This window comes from Elephantulus edwardii, unplaced genomic scaffold, assembly GCF_000299155.1.
Source record: "Elephantulus edwardii isolate Elephantulus edwardi_28Jun2011 unplaced genomic scaffold, EleEdw1.0 scaffold00049, whole genome shotgun sequence".
NCBI classification, from domain to species: Eukaryota; Metazoa; Chordata; class Mammalia; order Macroscelidea; family Macroscelididae; genus Elephantulus; species Elephantulus edwardii.
In genome coordinates, this window is record NW_006399799.1 from 8,642,341 (window position 1) to 8,660,038 (window position 17,698).

Genomic DNA, 17,698 nt, shown 5'->3' on the forward strand with positions numbered 1-17,698 from the left:
GAAATTCTGTGGGCTTTGAAGTCTACCTGTGATCAGGTTCCTTGTGATTCTAAACCTGGTCCTCATATGTCAATCGCTGCATATCCTTAGACAGGTTCTTCAACCACTGTGTCAGTTTACTCAACTATTACACAAGTCTTCTGCTCCTTAATATTACTCAAAAGACTTGAAAGGAGGGCATGATTGTTGCAGTGTAGCTAGGAAAATACCTAGCATATGTTGTTGTTGTTGTTGTTGTTGTTGTTGTGTGCCATCGAGTCGTTTGTGACACAGTGACCCTATGTACAAGAGCCCTAAACGCCGTTCTATCCTGTGCCAAACTTGCCATCTCAAACACATTCATTCCCACCACTCCACTCACAGAATCGATCCATCTCATCAAGGGTCTTCTTCTCCTGCGCTGTCCCTCCACTCTACCAAACATGATGTCCCTCTCCAAGGACCAGTCCCTCCTTGCAACATGCCCAAAGTATGTCAGACAAAGCTTCAAAATCCTTGACTCCAGGGAACATTCTGGCTTCACCCTCTCCAGGACAAACCTGTCTGTTCTCCTTGCAGTCCATGGTATATTCAACACTCTTCTCTAGCACCACAACTCAAAGACATCAGTTCTCTTTCTGTCATCCCTATTCACTGTCCAACTCTCCAATGCATAGCACGTAATTGCAAAGACTGGATCAGGCGCACCTTAGTCTCCAGCCTGACATCGTTGCACTTCAGTACTCTTGAGAGGTCCCTCACAACTGACTTTCCCAATGCAATTCGTCTCCTGATTTCCTGGCTGCTGTTACCAAGAGTGTTGATTGTGGAGCCAAGCAAACTAAAACTGCCAACTATCTCAATCTCTTTACCATCCATACTGATGCTGCCAATTGGCCCAGTGGTGAGAATCTTTGTTTTCTTGTTATTGAGCTTCAATCCATATTGAAGACTGCAGTCCTTGACCTTCTGTAGCAAGCACTTCAGGTCCTCCTCAGTTTCAGCGAGCAGGGTTGTGCCATCTGCATAACACAGGTTGTTGATGAATCTTCCACCAATCCTGATGCTACATTCCTCCTCATACAGCCCAGTGTCTCAGATGGTCTGTTCTGCATACATATTGAAAAGGTATGGAGACAAAATACATCCCTGATGGACCCCTTTCTTGATTTTGAACCATCCAGTGTCTCCCTGCTCTGTTCTGATGACTGCTTCTCGGTCCAAGTATAGTTTTCGTATTAGCACAATCAAAGGTTCTGGGATTCCCATTCTTCTCAAAGTCACCATAGCTTGTTGTGATCCACACAGTCAAAAGCCTTTGCATAGTCAGCTAGCTAACTGAATTGTTTTTGTAATTTAATTAATGTTAGCTAATTGCTTGCTTTAACTGTAGTCTCTTGGCAAAAGCACTTTGATTCTGTGGACCTCGATCTCTTTATCTATGAAATCCCAGGGTTGGGCTGATGGATATACGAAGGGGCTGTCAGTTCAAAGAGCCCTGTCTCAGCCACATCACTCCATGAGGAAGCTTCCACCACGATAACTTTTCAGAGAATGCAAATAATGAATTTCTCTACTGATTATGCCAGGTGTTAATCCCAAAAGCAAGAAGAGGTAGGAGAAATGTAGTTACCCAAGGCCAAAAGAGGAGCATCATTCTCCATCCCACTCTTATATTCTTACAGCCAGGTACTATTTAATCTATTCATCATTCAACAAATATTTATTACAGACATACTACATGTCAAACTTAGTGGAGCTCCGGTGGCCTAGTGGGTAAAGAGTTGCAGTGCCAACCCAAAGCCAGGTGGTTCAAATCTACAGCTGTCTCGCAGAAAAATATGGAAATTCTCCTCCCAGGAAATTTACAGTCTCTGTAAAGCCAATAGAGGATCAGCTATGGATTGGTTCCAACTTGATGGCATATAACAACAACCTGCCAACCACTATTGTAACTATTGGTGATAAAATTGGGACCACAGGGAGCTCTGGTGGCCTAGTGGCAAGAAGCTGCACTGCAATTATAATAATTATAATAAATTGGGACCACAACCAAACTAACTGCCCACATAGCACCTTCATTCTCATCCATTTGTTCCCCTATCCTCCTTAATGTTCATCTCCCCGTCATCACCTCCACTGCTCTGGTGCAGCCTCAATCTTTTGTGACTGACCCATTGCAACACCTTCCTGTAGATCTCCCTGGGCCAGATTACCTCTTCCAGTGAGTTGCCAGAGAGACTTTCCTAATATAAAAAAATTCTACCTTGTCACTTATAAATTAACAGCTTTTATGGGCTCCCCTCCCGGAGCTATAAGGCAAAGTTCAAGCTCTTTGTTGGCAATACTAGAACTACAATGTGCTGCCCCCTGCTGGCTTTTCCTGGCTCACCTCTTTTTATGCCCTTTTCCACATAAACCAAAATGTAACCTTCAGTATATTCCACCTGAATTTAAAAATCATCTCAAGAATAGGTTTGAAGCATAGAGCATTAATGATCAAAGACCAGATGAGTTGTGGGATGGCATTAAGGATATCATCCATAAAGAGAGCAAAAGATGATTACAAAGACAGAAGAAAGAAAAGACCAAAATGAGTGTCAGAAGAGACTGAAAATTGCTCCTGAGCATTGAGACACCAATACAAAGGGATTTCAAAGGGCAGCTCAAGAAGACAAAACAAAATATAACAATGGAATGTGCATAGAGCTGGAGTCAGAGGAATAAAAAGGAAAAAACTTGTTTGGATTTCAAACTGTTGTTGTTGTTGTGTACCTCGAGGCAGAACCAACCCATAACTGACTCTCCAGTGGGTCTTTAGAGGCAGTAAATCACAAGGAAGGGGATTGTCCATCCTTCTCTCATGGCACAGCTGGTGGATTCAAACTGTATACCTTTGGGAGTGCAGTGCAGTTTCTTACCAAAATACAAACCTTGTGTTGCAAAACTGAGAGATGCTAAACTCTTAAATGACCTAGGAAGCATCAAAAGAAGATGGAGGGAATATACATTCTTATTGGTCATGTTACCAAAAAAAGTCTACACAGAAATATTTCAAGAAGTAGCATTTGATCAAAAACCAATGGTAATGAAGGAAGAAGTTCAAGCAACACTGAAGTTGTCATTGTTGATGTTAGGTGCCATTGAGTTGAGTACGACGCATCGTGACCCTGTGATCAAAAGATCTGAACCCAGTCCTGTCCTGCGCCATCCTCATACTGAAGACACTGGCAAAAAACAAGGCCCTGGGAGCCAAGGGGATACCAATAGACATGTTTCGACTAACAGATGCAGCCCTGGATGTGTTCAGCAGTCTGTACAGGAAATTTGGAAGACAAGTAGTTCATCAACTGACCAGAAGAGATTAATATTTGTTCCCATTTCCAAGAAAGGTAATCCAAGGGAGCTCTGGTGGCCTAGTGGCAAGAAGCTGCGCTGCAATCCTGAAGGTGTGCGGTTCAAATTCACCAGACGCTCTGACGGAGAAGGAGGGGCAATCTCCTCCCGTGCCTATAGGATCTGACTCAACGGTACACAACAAGGAAAAAAACACCAAAGAAAGGTAATCCAATAGAATATGTAAGTTACCAGACAATATCATTAATGTCACAGGCAAGCAAAATATTGTTCAAGATCATGCAAAAATGGCTAGAATAGTACATTGATAGAGAACTGCGAGAAGTTCAAGCTGGATTTAGAAGAAGCTGTGGAACCAGGGATATTTTTGCTAATGTCAGATGGATCATGATTGAAAGTAGAGAATATGTCTATGGGTTTGACTATGCAAACAGTGTAGATCATAACAAATTATAGTTAACATTGAGAAGAATGGGAATCCCAGAACATCTAATCATGCTTATATGAAACGTATACCTGCACCAGAGACAAGAAGCTGCTGTCTGAACAGAACAAGGGGACACTGCATGATTTAAAATCAAGAAAAATATGCATCAAGGCTGTGCAACCTGTAGGCAAAGCAAATCATTCAAGAAGATGCACTCTATAAAGAAAAAGGTGGCTTCAGAATAGGAGGAAGCCTCATCAACTACCTGTGTTATATAGATGACATGATGACACTCGCTGATGGTGAGGACTTGAAATGTTTGCTGCAGAAGATAAAAAACTGCAGCTTTCAATATGGATTACATCTTAGCATCAAGACAAAAATCCTCACCATTGAGTCGATAGACAATATCATGTTAGAAGAAGAAAAAATTGAGATTCCTGAAGAAATATCATATCATGATATTTCATATCATGTCATCATATCTTCATATCATGAAGAAAAGATTGAGATTGTCAATGATTTCATCTTGCTTAGATCCACAATCATCATCCTTGGCACAAATCAAAAGATGCATAGCATTGGGGAAGTCTGCAGTCAGAAATGGTGCCAGTGTGAAGACTAATGTTTGCCTGATTCAGGTTATAGTCTTTTCAATCACGTGTTATGCGTCTGAGAGCTGGACCATGAATAAGGATGGCAGAAGAATTGATGTCTTTGACCTGTGGTGTTGGAGAAGAGTACTGAATATCCCATGAACAGTCAAAAAGACAAATAAATACATCTTGGAGACAAGGAAACCATAGGGCTCCTTAGAGGCAAGGATGGCGAAGCTTTGTCTCACATACTTTGAGTATGCTGTTGTTGTTGGGAGGGGTGTTATTCCTTTAAGAGAGACATCATGCTTACAAAGGTGGAGGATAAGGGAAAAAAGAAAAAGACCCTCAATGAGATGGATTGACACAATGACTATATCAACAGGATCAAGCATGTCAGAAATGATGAAGATGGCTCAGGACAGGACAGGGTTCAGTTCTGTTGTTCATAAATTCACTATGAGTCATAAATGTAACAGCAACAACTTACCCAAGCTCAGCCTTGCCCAACGACCTGCTTTTTCCTCTCACCACCATGTCCTTTTCCTCTTTATTGTCTTCCTGGAAAAACTCATTTATCCTTCAAGTCTCAAACTAAACATCACCACCTATATGCAGCTCTCCCAGAGCTATCGACATAGGACAAGGTGACATGGGCTGCAGCAGACTAAAGCTCAGACTGGAATTGTTGCTGTTAGGTGCCATCATGTTGACTATGACTCATAGTGACCCTATGAATAACATATCTAAACCAGGCCTTATCCTGTGCTATCCTCATCATCTCTGATATAATTGAGCCCACTGATACAGTCACTGTGTCAATCCATCTTGTTGACGATGTTCCTCTCCTTCACTGACCCTCGGCCTTTCCAAACATGATGTCTTTTTCCAAGAACTGGCTACTCAGATATATCTATTTCTAGCTCTACAGTTTACCAGCTTTATACTTAGACAAGGCACTTAAACCCTCTGAGCCTGAGTTTTCTCTTCTGTAAAATGAAGATCATTTGTTTACCTTGTAAGACTGGTGAAAATTAAAATGAGATATTGTATGAGAAGTTCTTAGAATAATTTCTAGCACGTGGAAAACCTAAAGTGGTCAGCCAACAAAGACATAAGGTAAACAGTAACACCAAGGAGACACTCATCCTAAGAACAACTATATTTACAAGATCAACATGGCTTTATTTGCCCTGGCAAAAATCTCAGAGAGGAGGAAGGATTAGGATGTAAAGATTAATGGAAATTAAAATCACAGGGAAGAGGCAAGAAGAGTGCTATTACAACATGAGAATTATAATTACTGTCACAAAATAAAATGTGCATAAAGGGCTGAAAGAAAAACTCACTCTGTAAATTTCCAAATCACAATTAAAAATGTAAACTCAACATTTAATATTAGCACTTTTAATTATGAGCACTTTCATATAGAGGGGGAAAATATTTTCTGAGCTTCTACTATGTGCTGGACACTTTCACATGTATGACCTCATTTACCTCCCATGACCTCATCAGGAAGACCACCTTTATTTATTTTTGTTATTAGGTGCTGTTGAGTTGAGAACGACTCATAGTGACCCTATGAACAAAAGATCTGAACCCCGTCCTATACTGGGCCATCCTGAGACGTCCTGACACACAAGAATCCATTGCAGCAGTCACTGTGTCAATCAACCTAGTTGAAAGTCTTCCTCTTCTTCACCAACCCTCTGCCTTTCTGAGTATCATGTCCCTTTCCAAGGAATAGCTTCTCCTAGCAACATGTGCCCCAAGTATGCTTGATGAAGCCTTATAATCTTTGCCTACAAAGATCAAAAACTCTTTCTGCAAAAGCAAAGATTCAATAAGGTGATATGGCTTACCCAGTCACAGCTACAGGACAACTGAGATGGGTTTCAAACTCAATGGTCTGTGTAACTTCTGTGTCCATACATTTTGGGGTTTTCATAAACAGAAAACTGCCAGAAATTCAAGCTGGATTCAGAAGAAGCAGGGGTACCAGGGATATCATTGCGGATGTCAAATGGAACTTGGATGAGATTAGAGAATGACAAAAAGATGTTTCCTTTTATTCACTGACTATGAAAGGCATTTTACTGTCTGAATCATAACAAATTATGGCTAACATTGAGAAAAATGGAGCCCCAGAACACTTAATTGTGCTCATTCAAAACCTATTCACAGACCACAACAGTACAAGATAAAACAAGGAAATACTACATTATTTAAAATCAGGGTTATATCCTTTCTTCATACCTATTCAATTTGTATGCTGATAATTTGTATGCAAATAATTCAAGAAGTTGGACTATATGAAGAAAAATGTGGCATCAGGACTGGCGGAAAACTCATCAACAACCTGACACAACCTTACTTACAAAAAGTAAAGATCAGAGACTAAAGCCTTCAATATGCATTACAACTAAACATCAAGAAAACAAAAATTCACCACTGGACCAGTAGGTAACATCAGGATAATTGGAGAAAAGCCTGAAGTTGTCAATGACTTCATTTCACTTGGATGCATAATCAGTACCCATGGTGGCAGCAGGCAAGACATCACAAATCTTGTGGCTTAGTGGTAAGGAGCTGCACTGCAGTCCCTGGGGCAAGTGATTCAAATCCACCACCCACCTGCTCCACAAGAGAAGGATAGTTAGTCTCCTCCCCTGGGATTGATTGCCTCTGAAAACCCACTGAAGGGTCAGCTATCGGTTGGTTCCAACTCTATGGTACTCAGCAACAACCTTTTTTAAAGAAACCAAACATGAGATGCCATGTCATCACCGATGGCAATTAATTTAAAAAAAAAGTCAAAAGATATTTTGCATTGAGAAAATATACTGTGCAGAACCTCTCTAAAGTGCTAAAGAGCAAGGTTAGCTATTTAAAGACTAAGGTCCAGGGAGCTCTGGTGGCCTAGTGGCAAGAAGCTGTACTGCAATCCCAGAGATATGCGGTTCAAATCCACCAGATGCTCTGCCAGAGAAGGAGGGGCCATCTCCTCCTGTACCAGTCAGATCCAATTTGACAGTACACACACACAAAATAGTAAGATAAACATTAAAAAAAAGCTGCAAGGCTTAAAAAAAAGAAAAAAAGACTAAGGTGTATCTGATCTGAGTCATGATATTTTCCGTTGCTTCATATGCATTTGAATATTGGACAATGAATGAGAGACACCAAAAAAGAATTGATGTCTTTGATTAGTGGTACTGGAGAGGAGTACTCACTGCCAAAAGAACAAACAAATCAGTCTTGGAGGGAGTAAAGCTGGGATGCTCCTGCATGGTGAAACTTTGGACACATTGCCAAGAGGGACCAGTCCTTGGAAAAAAGACATCATTCTGGGAAAGGCAGAGAATCAACAGGAGAGAAGTGATGCACTGACCTAGTGACTTCAGAAAGGGCTTGAGCATGGCAGAGATTGTGACAAGGGTGCAAGACAGAACAAGATTCAGATCTGTTGTTCACAGGGTCACTCTGAGTTGCTGTCAACTGGATGGCAGCTAACAGCAACTACAACGACTACGATAAGTAAAAAAGAAGTTATCCTTATTATTATTATTTTAAGATTTTCAGGTAAATTTTTCATTGCTTTTAAACTAGATTCTCCACTTCTTAATCAGGCACTCAAGAGTCTATAATTTTCTTTCTACTTTGCTATCTCAAGACCCAGAGGGTCTACAGTAAGATAACAAGTTAGAGCCAAAGGAGGCCCCATAGTGAGACCATGATAGAAGGTAAGCTCCATCCTGCATTCATGCAGACAAGATGTTAGTTTAACAGGTAAGCTCAAAAAACTTCATTGCCGTGGAGTCAGAACTGACTCACAGTTGACTCTCCCGTGGGTTTTCGGAGACTATTAATTGCAAAGGAAGAAAAGGCCTATCTATCTTTCCCCTGCAGGGCCACTGGAGGATTCACATTTCCAGAGAAGCTGTCTTTGGGCCTAGGCCACCAGAGCTCCCTCAAAGCAGCGAATAGTTTTGGATAAACATCTAAGCCCTAGCACCTGGCGGCTGATATTTGCATGCTCCCTGGGTGATCTTCTGCACTGTACAAACTCTTTTACCTGATTTACAGATCTAAACAAATTCTGCCCAAGAGGTCACTAACTTCTCACTGCCAGGTCAAAGTGAGATCATTTTCTCAGGTGAGTGAGGGGCCAGGGCCAAGTTCCAGGGCAGCAGAGCCCAGCCTTCCCCTGGTGTTAACTGTAGTTGGCCGAGAAGGAAAAGATAAACTTCTTGAGATGCTGACTTATCAACTTGTAAGAAATTTCTGCACAAGAACACAGTCTAAAACCAGGAGAGCAAAAGAGTCTGGGCCAGATGGAAAACTCAGTCAAGAAGTTGGTAAAAAAAAAAACCAAACAAACAGCGGGGAGCTCTGGTGGCCTGGTGGCAAGAAGCTGCACTGCAATCCCAGAGACGCATGGTTTGAATCCACCAGATGCTCTGCCGGGAAAGGAAGGACAATCTCCTCCTGTACCAGTCAGATCTGATTTGACGGTACACAGACACACAATAATAGTAAAAAAATAAAGAATTAAAAAAAATAAAAAATAAAATTAAAAAAATAAAAACATTTTAAAGAATATATAAAAAAACCAGCGAACTTTAGTTGGCTGGTAGCCTAGGGGCAATGCAGCCTTACGCTAGCAGCTTTGACAGCGCACAGGACCATGGAGTCTAGAAGGTGAGAGGTCTCTTGGAACAGGTGGTTAAGCATGCAGCCATGTCTCCAAAAGATGCTGGGGTCTTACCTACCTGGACAGGCTCTGGCGACCTCCTGGAGGAACATCCTGGTATGTGAGCCAAAGGGTAGCTGGAATATAAGGCTGAGCTCTGCAGTGTCCAGCTGGACAGTCACATCTGAGCCTGCACAGAAGAGGCAGAAAATGAGCCCAGGAGAGGAGCATTCAGATTCATCCTAAGGCTAGGATTCCCAGAATGGAGGATCGGCAGTCTAGGCTCCCAAACTCCCTTTGACTCCTTAAGCAACTCTCTCAGGTCTGCTGCTGGGGCAATAAATAAATAAATGAGATCTTCTGTGACTTCAGCTCCAAATTTACATCATCCCTGCTTTACATATGGGGTAAACCAAAATTCTAAAAAGTCAGTAAGATTGACCCCAACAGTACTAGATGGAGCTGGGGAAAAAACCCCAAAGCAGATTCTCTGAACATGCACTCTTATTACCATCCTATGGGACAGACAGACAAGAGGGTTGTCATCAGTCAGTCTACCTGACTGTGCCAGGCACTGTGCAGGACAAACCATGGTGATGAGAACAAGTAAGAGCTTGTCTGCAGGGAGCTAGACTATGGAAGGCTTTTTGTTCATAATTTATACCCACCTGGCATGTGGCAGACACTTAAAATCTGCTGAAATGAATGAGTAGAAAGAAACAGTCTAGTAAAGTGGTTAAGCATATGGGCTCTAGAGTCTGGATCTGAGTGGGAATCCTGGTTCCACCATATTATGTATTGAATCATGCTTCTGCCTCCAAAAAAATATGTCTCTGTGCCTGTAGTTATCATTCCATTTGGGAATAGGCTGTCTTCCTTTTGTTAATGAGTCAGCATTAGTATAGAGTGTTAAATCCCTTCTGAGAGATAAATGAGATTAAATGAGCAGGTGAGAGAAGCAGAGCTGAGGAAGACACATGCCACATGAAGATGTCCCAGGAGAAGCAGCTCAGAAGAGACAAGGACCCTGCCCTGCACAGAGGAAAAGCCTTTCTTGACAGGAAGAAAAAGCCCTCCTCTAGAGCTGGCACCCTAAATACGGACTTCTCACTTCCTAAAATGAGCCACAGTAGCATCATATATAATGTATTGATCTGCTAACCCAATAGCCACTTGTTCAAATCCAGCTGCTCTGAATGAAATACATAAATATTTACCACCTCAGAAACTCAATGTATTTTGTCACCATGAGTTGGAGCCTTGTTGGTGGCTGTGGTTTTGACTTCTTGGTTTAAACTAGGAGATAATAAATTTCTGCTTGTTCAAGTCACCAATTTGTAGCATTTCTGTTATAACAGAACTAAATAACTAAGTCACACTACTTATTAAATCACTTAATTTGGGAGGCCTCAGTTACCTAGTCTATAAAATGGACATGAAAACAGCTTCACTAACTTTTGAGGAAAGCACAGTAAGATGTGGGTGTAACATTTCCTGACCCCAAAACATTTACTTCTATTAGTATTCTTAATATTAGCATCTAGTGAAGAAAGACATTCAATAAGTTTATAAGTTACAAAGGATCAACTGTGAGTGGCAGAGAGCCACCAAGGATAAGAAAAAAAGCAGCTGTAGCAGTGAGATCCACATGACTATAGGTGTTCAACCAAAGTGTTCAAACTGGGAAAAGTCATGTATAGACTGAAATCATGAAGAATAAGTAGGCATTGGCTAAGTGTAAAGAAAGTATGAGGAAAAGGGAAAAGTGTGCAAAGGCTTGTGCAAAGGCTGCATGGTGATACGGGAACATTTGGAGCAATCCTGCTGGATGAAGGCCCAAAGTGGGCATGGACCAGATGCCACAAAGTCTTAACACAGTAACAATCTAAGGGGGTGCTCTAACTCCTCATCTTTCACCCACCTCTCACTGCAGATCTTACACTCCCTTTCCCTATTTGGGACCCCAACTGAAAAGCCTACTCACCAAGGATGTAGAGTTCACCATCTGGGGACACTGCAGAGAAGGAAATGATCATTGAGCACCCCAGCTTTATAGATATCTCCCTTGCACCCCAGCTTTATCTATGTCCCCTGAAGAAGGAGGTGACACAGGGGCCCAGAGGAAAAGAATTCCTACCACCTGACCCCCTGCAGCACCTTCTTCCAGTGAAAAATCCCGAGAGACTGGCACGATCTGGTCCAAAGTGACATCGTCCCCGGTAATGGCCATCCTCCGGTGCGTGTACAGGAAGAGGCTAAAGGCAGGAAGCAGAGATGAGAGCAGGGGCTGCTGTTGCCCCTTGGATCCATTCTGCAGGTTCAAGGTGGTTGTACTCCCTCCTTGAGGCCTTGGACTGTTTGTTGGCCTTGACAATGCAAACCTCCTTGTGTCATCTCTTTCCCCAGAGCCCAACATGAACTCCAGTTTTATAGGTGAGGACATCAAAGCCAAACTTCTTTTGCTAGTAAAACATGTGATTGATCTACCTATTGCACATTCTAGCACTATGTGTGAGAGAGAGACAGTGGACCCAATCAATTCCTTTCCCTCCCCTAGATCTCAATTTCTCATCTGGTAAATGAGAGTGGTGGACTAGAAATTGTCTAAGGCCCCTTCCTTCTCAGCTCTGAAACACTAGGGGTCACATACTAGCTCTAAAACCTAACCTTAAGACTGGTTCTCCCTCCCTCTTTCCCTCCCCCTCTTCCATGTAAAATACAGATGCTACAGGCATTGAGCTGTTTCACTCATTTGAGCACTAATGTAGATCCCTGAGTGCGATTTGCATTGGAGTTCTGGTGGTGTAGTCTGTAGAGAGCTGCGCTGCATGCAGATCCAAAGGCAAGGCCTCTCTGATGATTTAAGTCCACCAGCTGCTCCAGGGCAATCTCCTCCTGTATGATTTACAGTCTTAGAAATCCAATGAAGTGTCAGCTAAGAGTCAGTTCCAACTCAACAATGACAGAGAGAGAGAGTAACCTGCATGTTGCAGTTTGAACTTACCTCATGGTACCAGGGAAGAAAGATGGAGATCTGCTCCTTAAAGATGACACTGAAGAAGACCCTATGGAGTAGTTCTCTATGCTGTAGACTTAGAGGTCGCCGTGAATCAAAAGCGACTTATCAAAAGTAGGTCTGATTTTTATTTATTTTTTTTTTTCCAGGGAAGGATATCTCCTGTTGTTTTAAACACTTTACAGGTACTTGTTTGCTTTAATCCTGACAAAATGAGATGCAGAGGATTTGTTCAAGATCATGTGGCTTAAAAGTTAACAAAGCCTGGATGTGAAGCCAGCCAGGCCAAACTCGCTCCCCCTACGTTCTGGTTCAGTGCAGCTCCAGCTCCGCACTAAGTATGTCAAACTGCCTCTTCTTGAGAAAGGTCCCTCACCAAGTTGGAAGGATTAAATGAGTTAATGCCTGTGATTCGACAGTGCTAAGAAGTGTTTAAGAATCAACTATCGTTGTTGTTGTGTACCCTAGAGTCAAAACTGACCCTCTGTCAGGTTTTCAGATGCACTGCCCATCCTTCTCACACAGAGGAGCTGGTGGGTCTGAACTGTGTGCCTTCGGGATTGCAGTGCAGCTTCTTGTCATTAGGCCATCTCAAACCCTGCCGCAGATAGATGACTGGAGTCCAGCTGGAGGGTACATTGTAGAATAACCACCACACACAAAGCTCGAAGCCCTCACTTACGCGTGTTCCTGGCCACCATGCTGCAGGCGGTGGCGGATGAGCCCCAGTAGGCGGCTCTGCCGACTGTCTCCCTCACACAGCACACCTTGCACTGCCTGCTGCTTGGTGTTAAGGAAAACAGAGACCAGGGATGGGAAAACTCCCAGCACTGCCGGTCCAGCCTCACCTGCCTTCTTGCTCTTGTCCCCACAGATTTACTCTCTGACCCTGAACAAGAACTTCATCTCTCAGGTTTCCACATCAAGGGGTGGAGAGAAAGGTGGCTAGGCAGATAACTGGATATTTAAAGCTCCTGTGGTCCAGCACTGGGTGGGTACTTACTACTCATTTCCTTCTCTCCTTGACTGCAGGGAGAAAGAGTGGGTTGATAAAAGGCAGAGAAGAGTGACACCTTCTATTCCCTTTCCCAAGGCCAAGGCAGGCCCCAGGGCTGGGGTTTCAGCACTAGGAAGGATATGATGATGCAGTATTCTCCCTTAGCCAGAGTCTCCTGAATTGCCACGGACTGGTCCATGCTGAGCCCTGCTGAGCAGAGAGACACACCCTGAGCGAACACATATGGATAGACATCCGTTTTGGTCAACAGGTTACCCAGGAGGCGATGGAGCTTCCTCAAAGAGTGGGGCGAGGAAGAACAGGGCCTTTAAAGAAGAGGACAGTAGAGGGAGGGTCTGGTCCTACCCATTTTCCCAAGGGTGGGGCTTTTAAGTTCTTAAGGATAGGCTCGTGGCCCTTTGCCCCTGACCCGAAGCCTGGGCAGGCATCTAGTTGTTCCCACGTGGGGTCAGATCTAGTGGAAAGTGAGTCCTTACTGGAGCGGAGGTCCGCTCCCATTGTTCCTGAGACAGGATTTTGGCTCCATTTCGGGGTGAATTAGTTTTGCTGGCACTTCACTAGGTGCTGGTCTCCATCAGGTTGGGGAAATATACCTTTATTTTCACGGGAAGGGTAGCTCTTATCCCGTTCCTTTTCCCTGGAAGTGGGAAAGGCATCCGGTTGCCCCCCACCCCCACTCCCACAGGCCTCATTGATTGCATCAGCTGCAGGGCGGGGATGGGGGGGTGGGTGTCTGGTCATGACAGCTGCGGGACAAGGGCCCACAGCTGTCAACTTGCACCCTTCCTCCTGCCCAGTTCTGCCTTGACTCCCCTATTCCGAACCTGCACCCAGTCCTGTCATTGCAGCCTACCTCCTGAGCTGTCACCGGCGGCGGGAGACACTGTAGCCCCAGACTGGGCCTGTGACTACGCTTCCCAACAGCCCCCGCGCCATACGATGGTCAATCAGCATACAAGTCCCAGCATGCCCACAACAATCGTCCTGTAGGGGGGCACCCTCACCCCCATTAACTCTTTAGATCCTGAGATACGCTGGGGTCCTAATTCCAGAAAGGCGTCTCTAATGAATAACCCCAATCCCTGCACCTCCAAGTCCTGAGGCCATAATTTTCTGCCCAAGGCCCGGAAGAAGTTTGCTTTTCTTTGCCTTACGGGAAAGATAATAAATTTTTTATCTCTTCCTCAAGTCTGTGCTCAACTCCTCCCACTCCACTGAAACTGGTTTCCTCAAAATAACTAATCTCTGCAAGTTTAAAGGCAAACAACACTAGAAAGAAGTATTATCCCCAATTTTTCAGGCAGGCCAACAGAGACTTAGAAAGATGAAGCAAATAGACCACGACCCCGCAGCTAGCCCCGTGGCAAAATTGGGACTAAATGAAGGTCTTAACTTCAATTAATGCACCATTTATACTGCCCCACATAGTCACATGTTTCCTCCTTTAGCCTCAGTCTTCTCTGCCTTAGGGACTATTGTTATTGCTCTTATGTATTTTCAAATCAGAACTGACCCGCTGAACCTCTAGTAGGTTTTCAGAAACCGTAAGTCACATGGGAGGAAATTGCCGTCTTTCCCCAGAGCTCTCTCATGGACCTTTAGGTGTAAATCTTGTCATCCTGCTCTTGAGCAGTACTGTGAGGGGTATCTCAAACAGAGTTAAGAATTCTGCATTCCTTCACCACAGCACAGTTTGTGGCAGACAGCTGGCCCTCAAAAAGGTTTACTGAATTAACTAATTGACAATGTATGAGCAACAGATCATCCAGGAGGCTGGGCTCTATGAGGAGAAATGCGGCATCAGGATTGGTGGAAGATCTATTAACAATCTGAGTTATGCAGATGACACAGCCCTGCTTGCTGAAAGTGAGGAGGACCTGAAGCACCTGCTGCAGAGGGTCAAGGACTGCAGCCTCCAATATGGATTGAGGCTCAATGTCAAGAAGACAAAGATTCTCACCACTGGGCCAATTGGCAGCATCAGAATGGATGGTGAAGAGATTGAGATTGTTCTCAGCTTTAGTTTGCTTGGCTCCAAAGTCAACACTCTCAGCACCAGTAGCCAGGAAATTAAAAGACGTATTGCGATGGGAAAGTCTGCTGTTAGGGACTTCTCCAAAGTACTGAAGAGCAATGGTGTCTCTCTTGAGACTAAGGTGTGTCTGATACAGGCAATCACTTGTTATGCATCAGAGAGTTGGACAATGACCAAGGAGGATAGAAGGAAAATTGATGCCTTTGAGATGTGGTGCTGGAGAAGAGTATTGAGGGTACCATGGACTGCTAGGAAAACAAACAGATTCATCCTGGAAAGGGTCAAACCGGGTGGCTCCTTGGAGGCAAGGATTCTGAAGCTTCGTCTGACATACTTTGGTCATGTTGTAAGGAGGGGTCCTTGGAGAGGGACATCATGCTTGAGAGGGTGGAGGGCAGGCGCAGGAGAGGAAGGCCCTCTATGAGGTGGATTGATTCGGTAACAGGGGCAATCAGGATGAGTGTGTCGGAGACAGTGAGACTGGCACAGGACAGAGCAGAGTTTAGAGCTGTTGTACATAGGATTGCTATGAGTCACAAGTGACTTGACGGCACATAACACCAACAACATGAGCAAGAGCCTGTGGTAATGAAGGAGGAAATTCAAGTTGCTCTGAAGGAATTGGCAAAAAACAAGGCTCCAGAAGTCGATGGCATACCAAGTGACAGAGTTCAACAAATAGACGCCGCCCTGGATGTGCTAAGTTGTGCCAAGAAATCTGGAGGACAGTTACCTGGTCAACTGACTGGAAGAGATCAATATTTGTTCCCATTCCAAAGAAAGGTGACCTGTCAGAGTGTGGAAATTATTGAACAATATCATTAATATCACATGCAAGCAAGATTCTGCTGAAAATTATCCAAAAACAACTGGAGCAACACCTCAACAGAGAACTGCCAGATGTGCAGGCTGGGTTTAAAAGAGGCCATCGTACTAGGAATATTATAGCTACTGTTAGATGGATCTTGGCAGGAAGCAGAGTAGCAGAGGAATGTCTGTCTGTGCTTCATTGACTATACAAAGGCTTTTGACTGTGTGGATCACAACAAACTGTAGCTGACTCTGAGAAGAATGGGAATCCCAGAATATTTGATTGTGCTTATGCGAAACCTATATTTGAACCAAGAGGCAGTTGTCAGAACAGAGCAAGGAGATACTGCATGGTTCAAAATCAGGGTATCCACCAGGAATGTATTCTGTCTCCATACCTTTTTCAATCTGTATGCAGAATAGATTGTCCAGGATGCTGGCCTGAACTAGGAGGAATGTGGCATCAGGATTGGAGGAAGATCCATCAGCAACCTGCATTATGAAGATGACACAATCTTGCTTGCTGAGACTGAGAAGGACCTGCTTGCTGCAAAAGGTCAAGGACTGCAGCCTTCAATACGGATTGAAGCTCAACTTCAAGAAAACAAAGATTCTCACCACTGGACCAATTGGCAGCATCATTATGGATGGTGAAGAGATTGAGATTGCTAACAGTTTTAGTTTGCTTGGCTCCACAACCAACACTATTGATACCAGCAGCCAGGAAATCAAGAGACGAATTGCATTGGGAAAGTCAGCCAACTGGCAGGGACCTCTCCAGAGTACTGAAAAGCAACAAAGTCAGGCTGGAGACTAAGGTGTGCCTGCTCCAGGCCACAGTCTTTGCAATTGCATGCTATGCTTCAGAGAGCTGGTGACTAAGGATGATAGAGAATTGATGCTTTTGAGCTGTGGTGCTGGAGAATGTTGAATATACCATGCACTGCTTGGAGAACAAACAAGTTTGTCCTGCAGAGGGTGAAATCAGGCTGTTCCTTGGAGTCAAAGATTCTGAAGCTTTGTCTGACATACTTTGGGCATGTTGCAAGGAGAGACCTTGGAGAGGGACATCATGTTTGGGAGGGTGAAGGGACAGCACAAGAGAGGAAGACCCTTAATGAGATGGGTCAATTCAGTGATTGGGGTAATGGAGTGGGTGTGTCAGAGACAGTGAGGTTGGCACAGGATAGAGCATAGAACATAGCGTCGCTATGAGCCACAAACTACTCGATGGCACATAACAACAACAATCTATTCAATGAACTGATTCCCAAGCTTCGACTCAAGCAGAAGGAGCAGTTAACAAACGAGCAAGTTCTGGGCATGGGGTGATCATTGTAGCTTCTATTCAGTACCCTCTCCTCTTTCCCTGAACTTGGAGTTGCTGCTTCTAATCACCAGAGCTTAGACTTGAATTCAAGGTTCTGGCTCTTAAGAGAATGTTTCTTTCTCTGTTGCCTCTGGATGAAGGTCCATGTCTTTTCAGTTCTACTTTCTGGTTCCTTGGCAATCTCCACATACCTTGATGTTTACCATCCCCTTCTTTCCTCTACTAGTTTGTTTAATCTTTTCTATCCATTTACCAATTACTCCAGACATATGTTACATTACTCTAGTTTTTTGATTTTTCATGACTCTTTTTTAGACATGAATTCATATATATCATTAATGTATCATTTATGTACTATAAAAGCCACTATGCACACCCATGTTTATTGAGGCTTTGCTCACAATAGCAAGGAGTTGGAAACAACCTAAGTGCCCATC

The 17,698-nt window shown here is 43.7% G+C and overlaps 1 protein-coding gene across 1 annotated transcript in view; it reads right to left on the reverse strand.

Annotated features, from left to right (window-relative positions):
• INPP5B (inositol polyphosphate-5-phosphatase, 75kDa) overlaps positions 1-13,273 on the reverse strand; it is an 81,879-nt gene extending 68,606 nt beyond the window's left edge. The window contains 5 exon segments of the mRNA XM_006886592.1: positions 9,132-9,242; positions 11,037-11,066; positions 11,210-11,307; positions 12,751-12,845; positions 13,196-13,273. Of these exon segments, the coding sequence (XP_006886654.1) occupies positions 9,132-9,242; positions 11,037-11,066; positions 11,210-11,307; positions 12,751-12,845; positions 13,196-13,264 (403 nt within the window). The 5' untranslated portion in view covers positions 13,265-13,273.
• Positions 13,274-17,698: the final 4,425 nt, after the last annotated feature.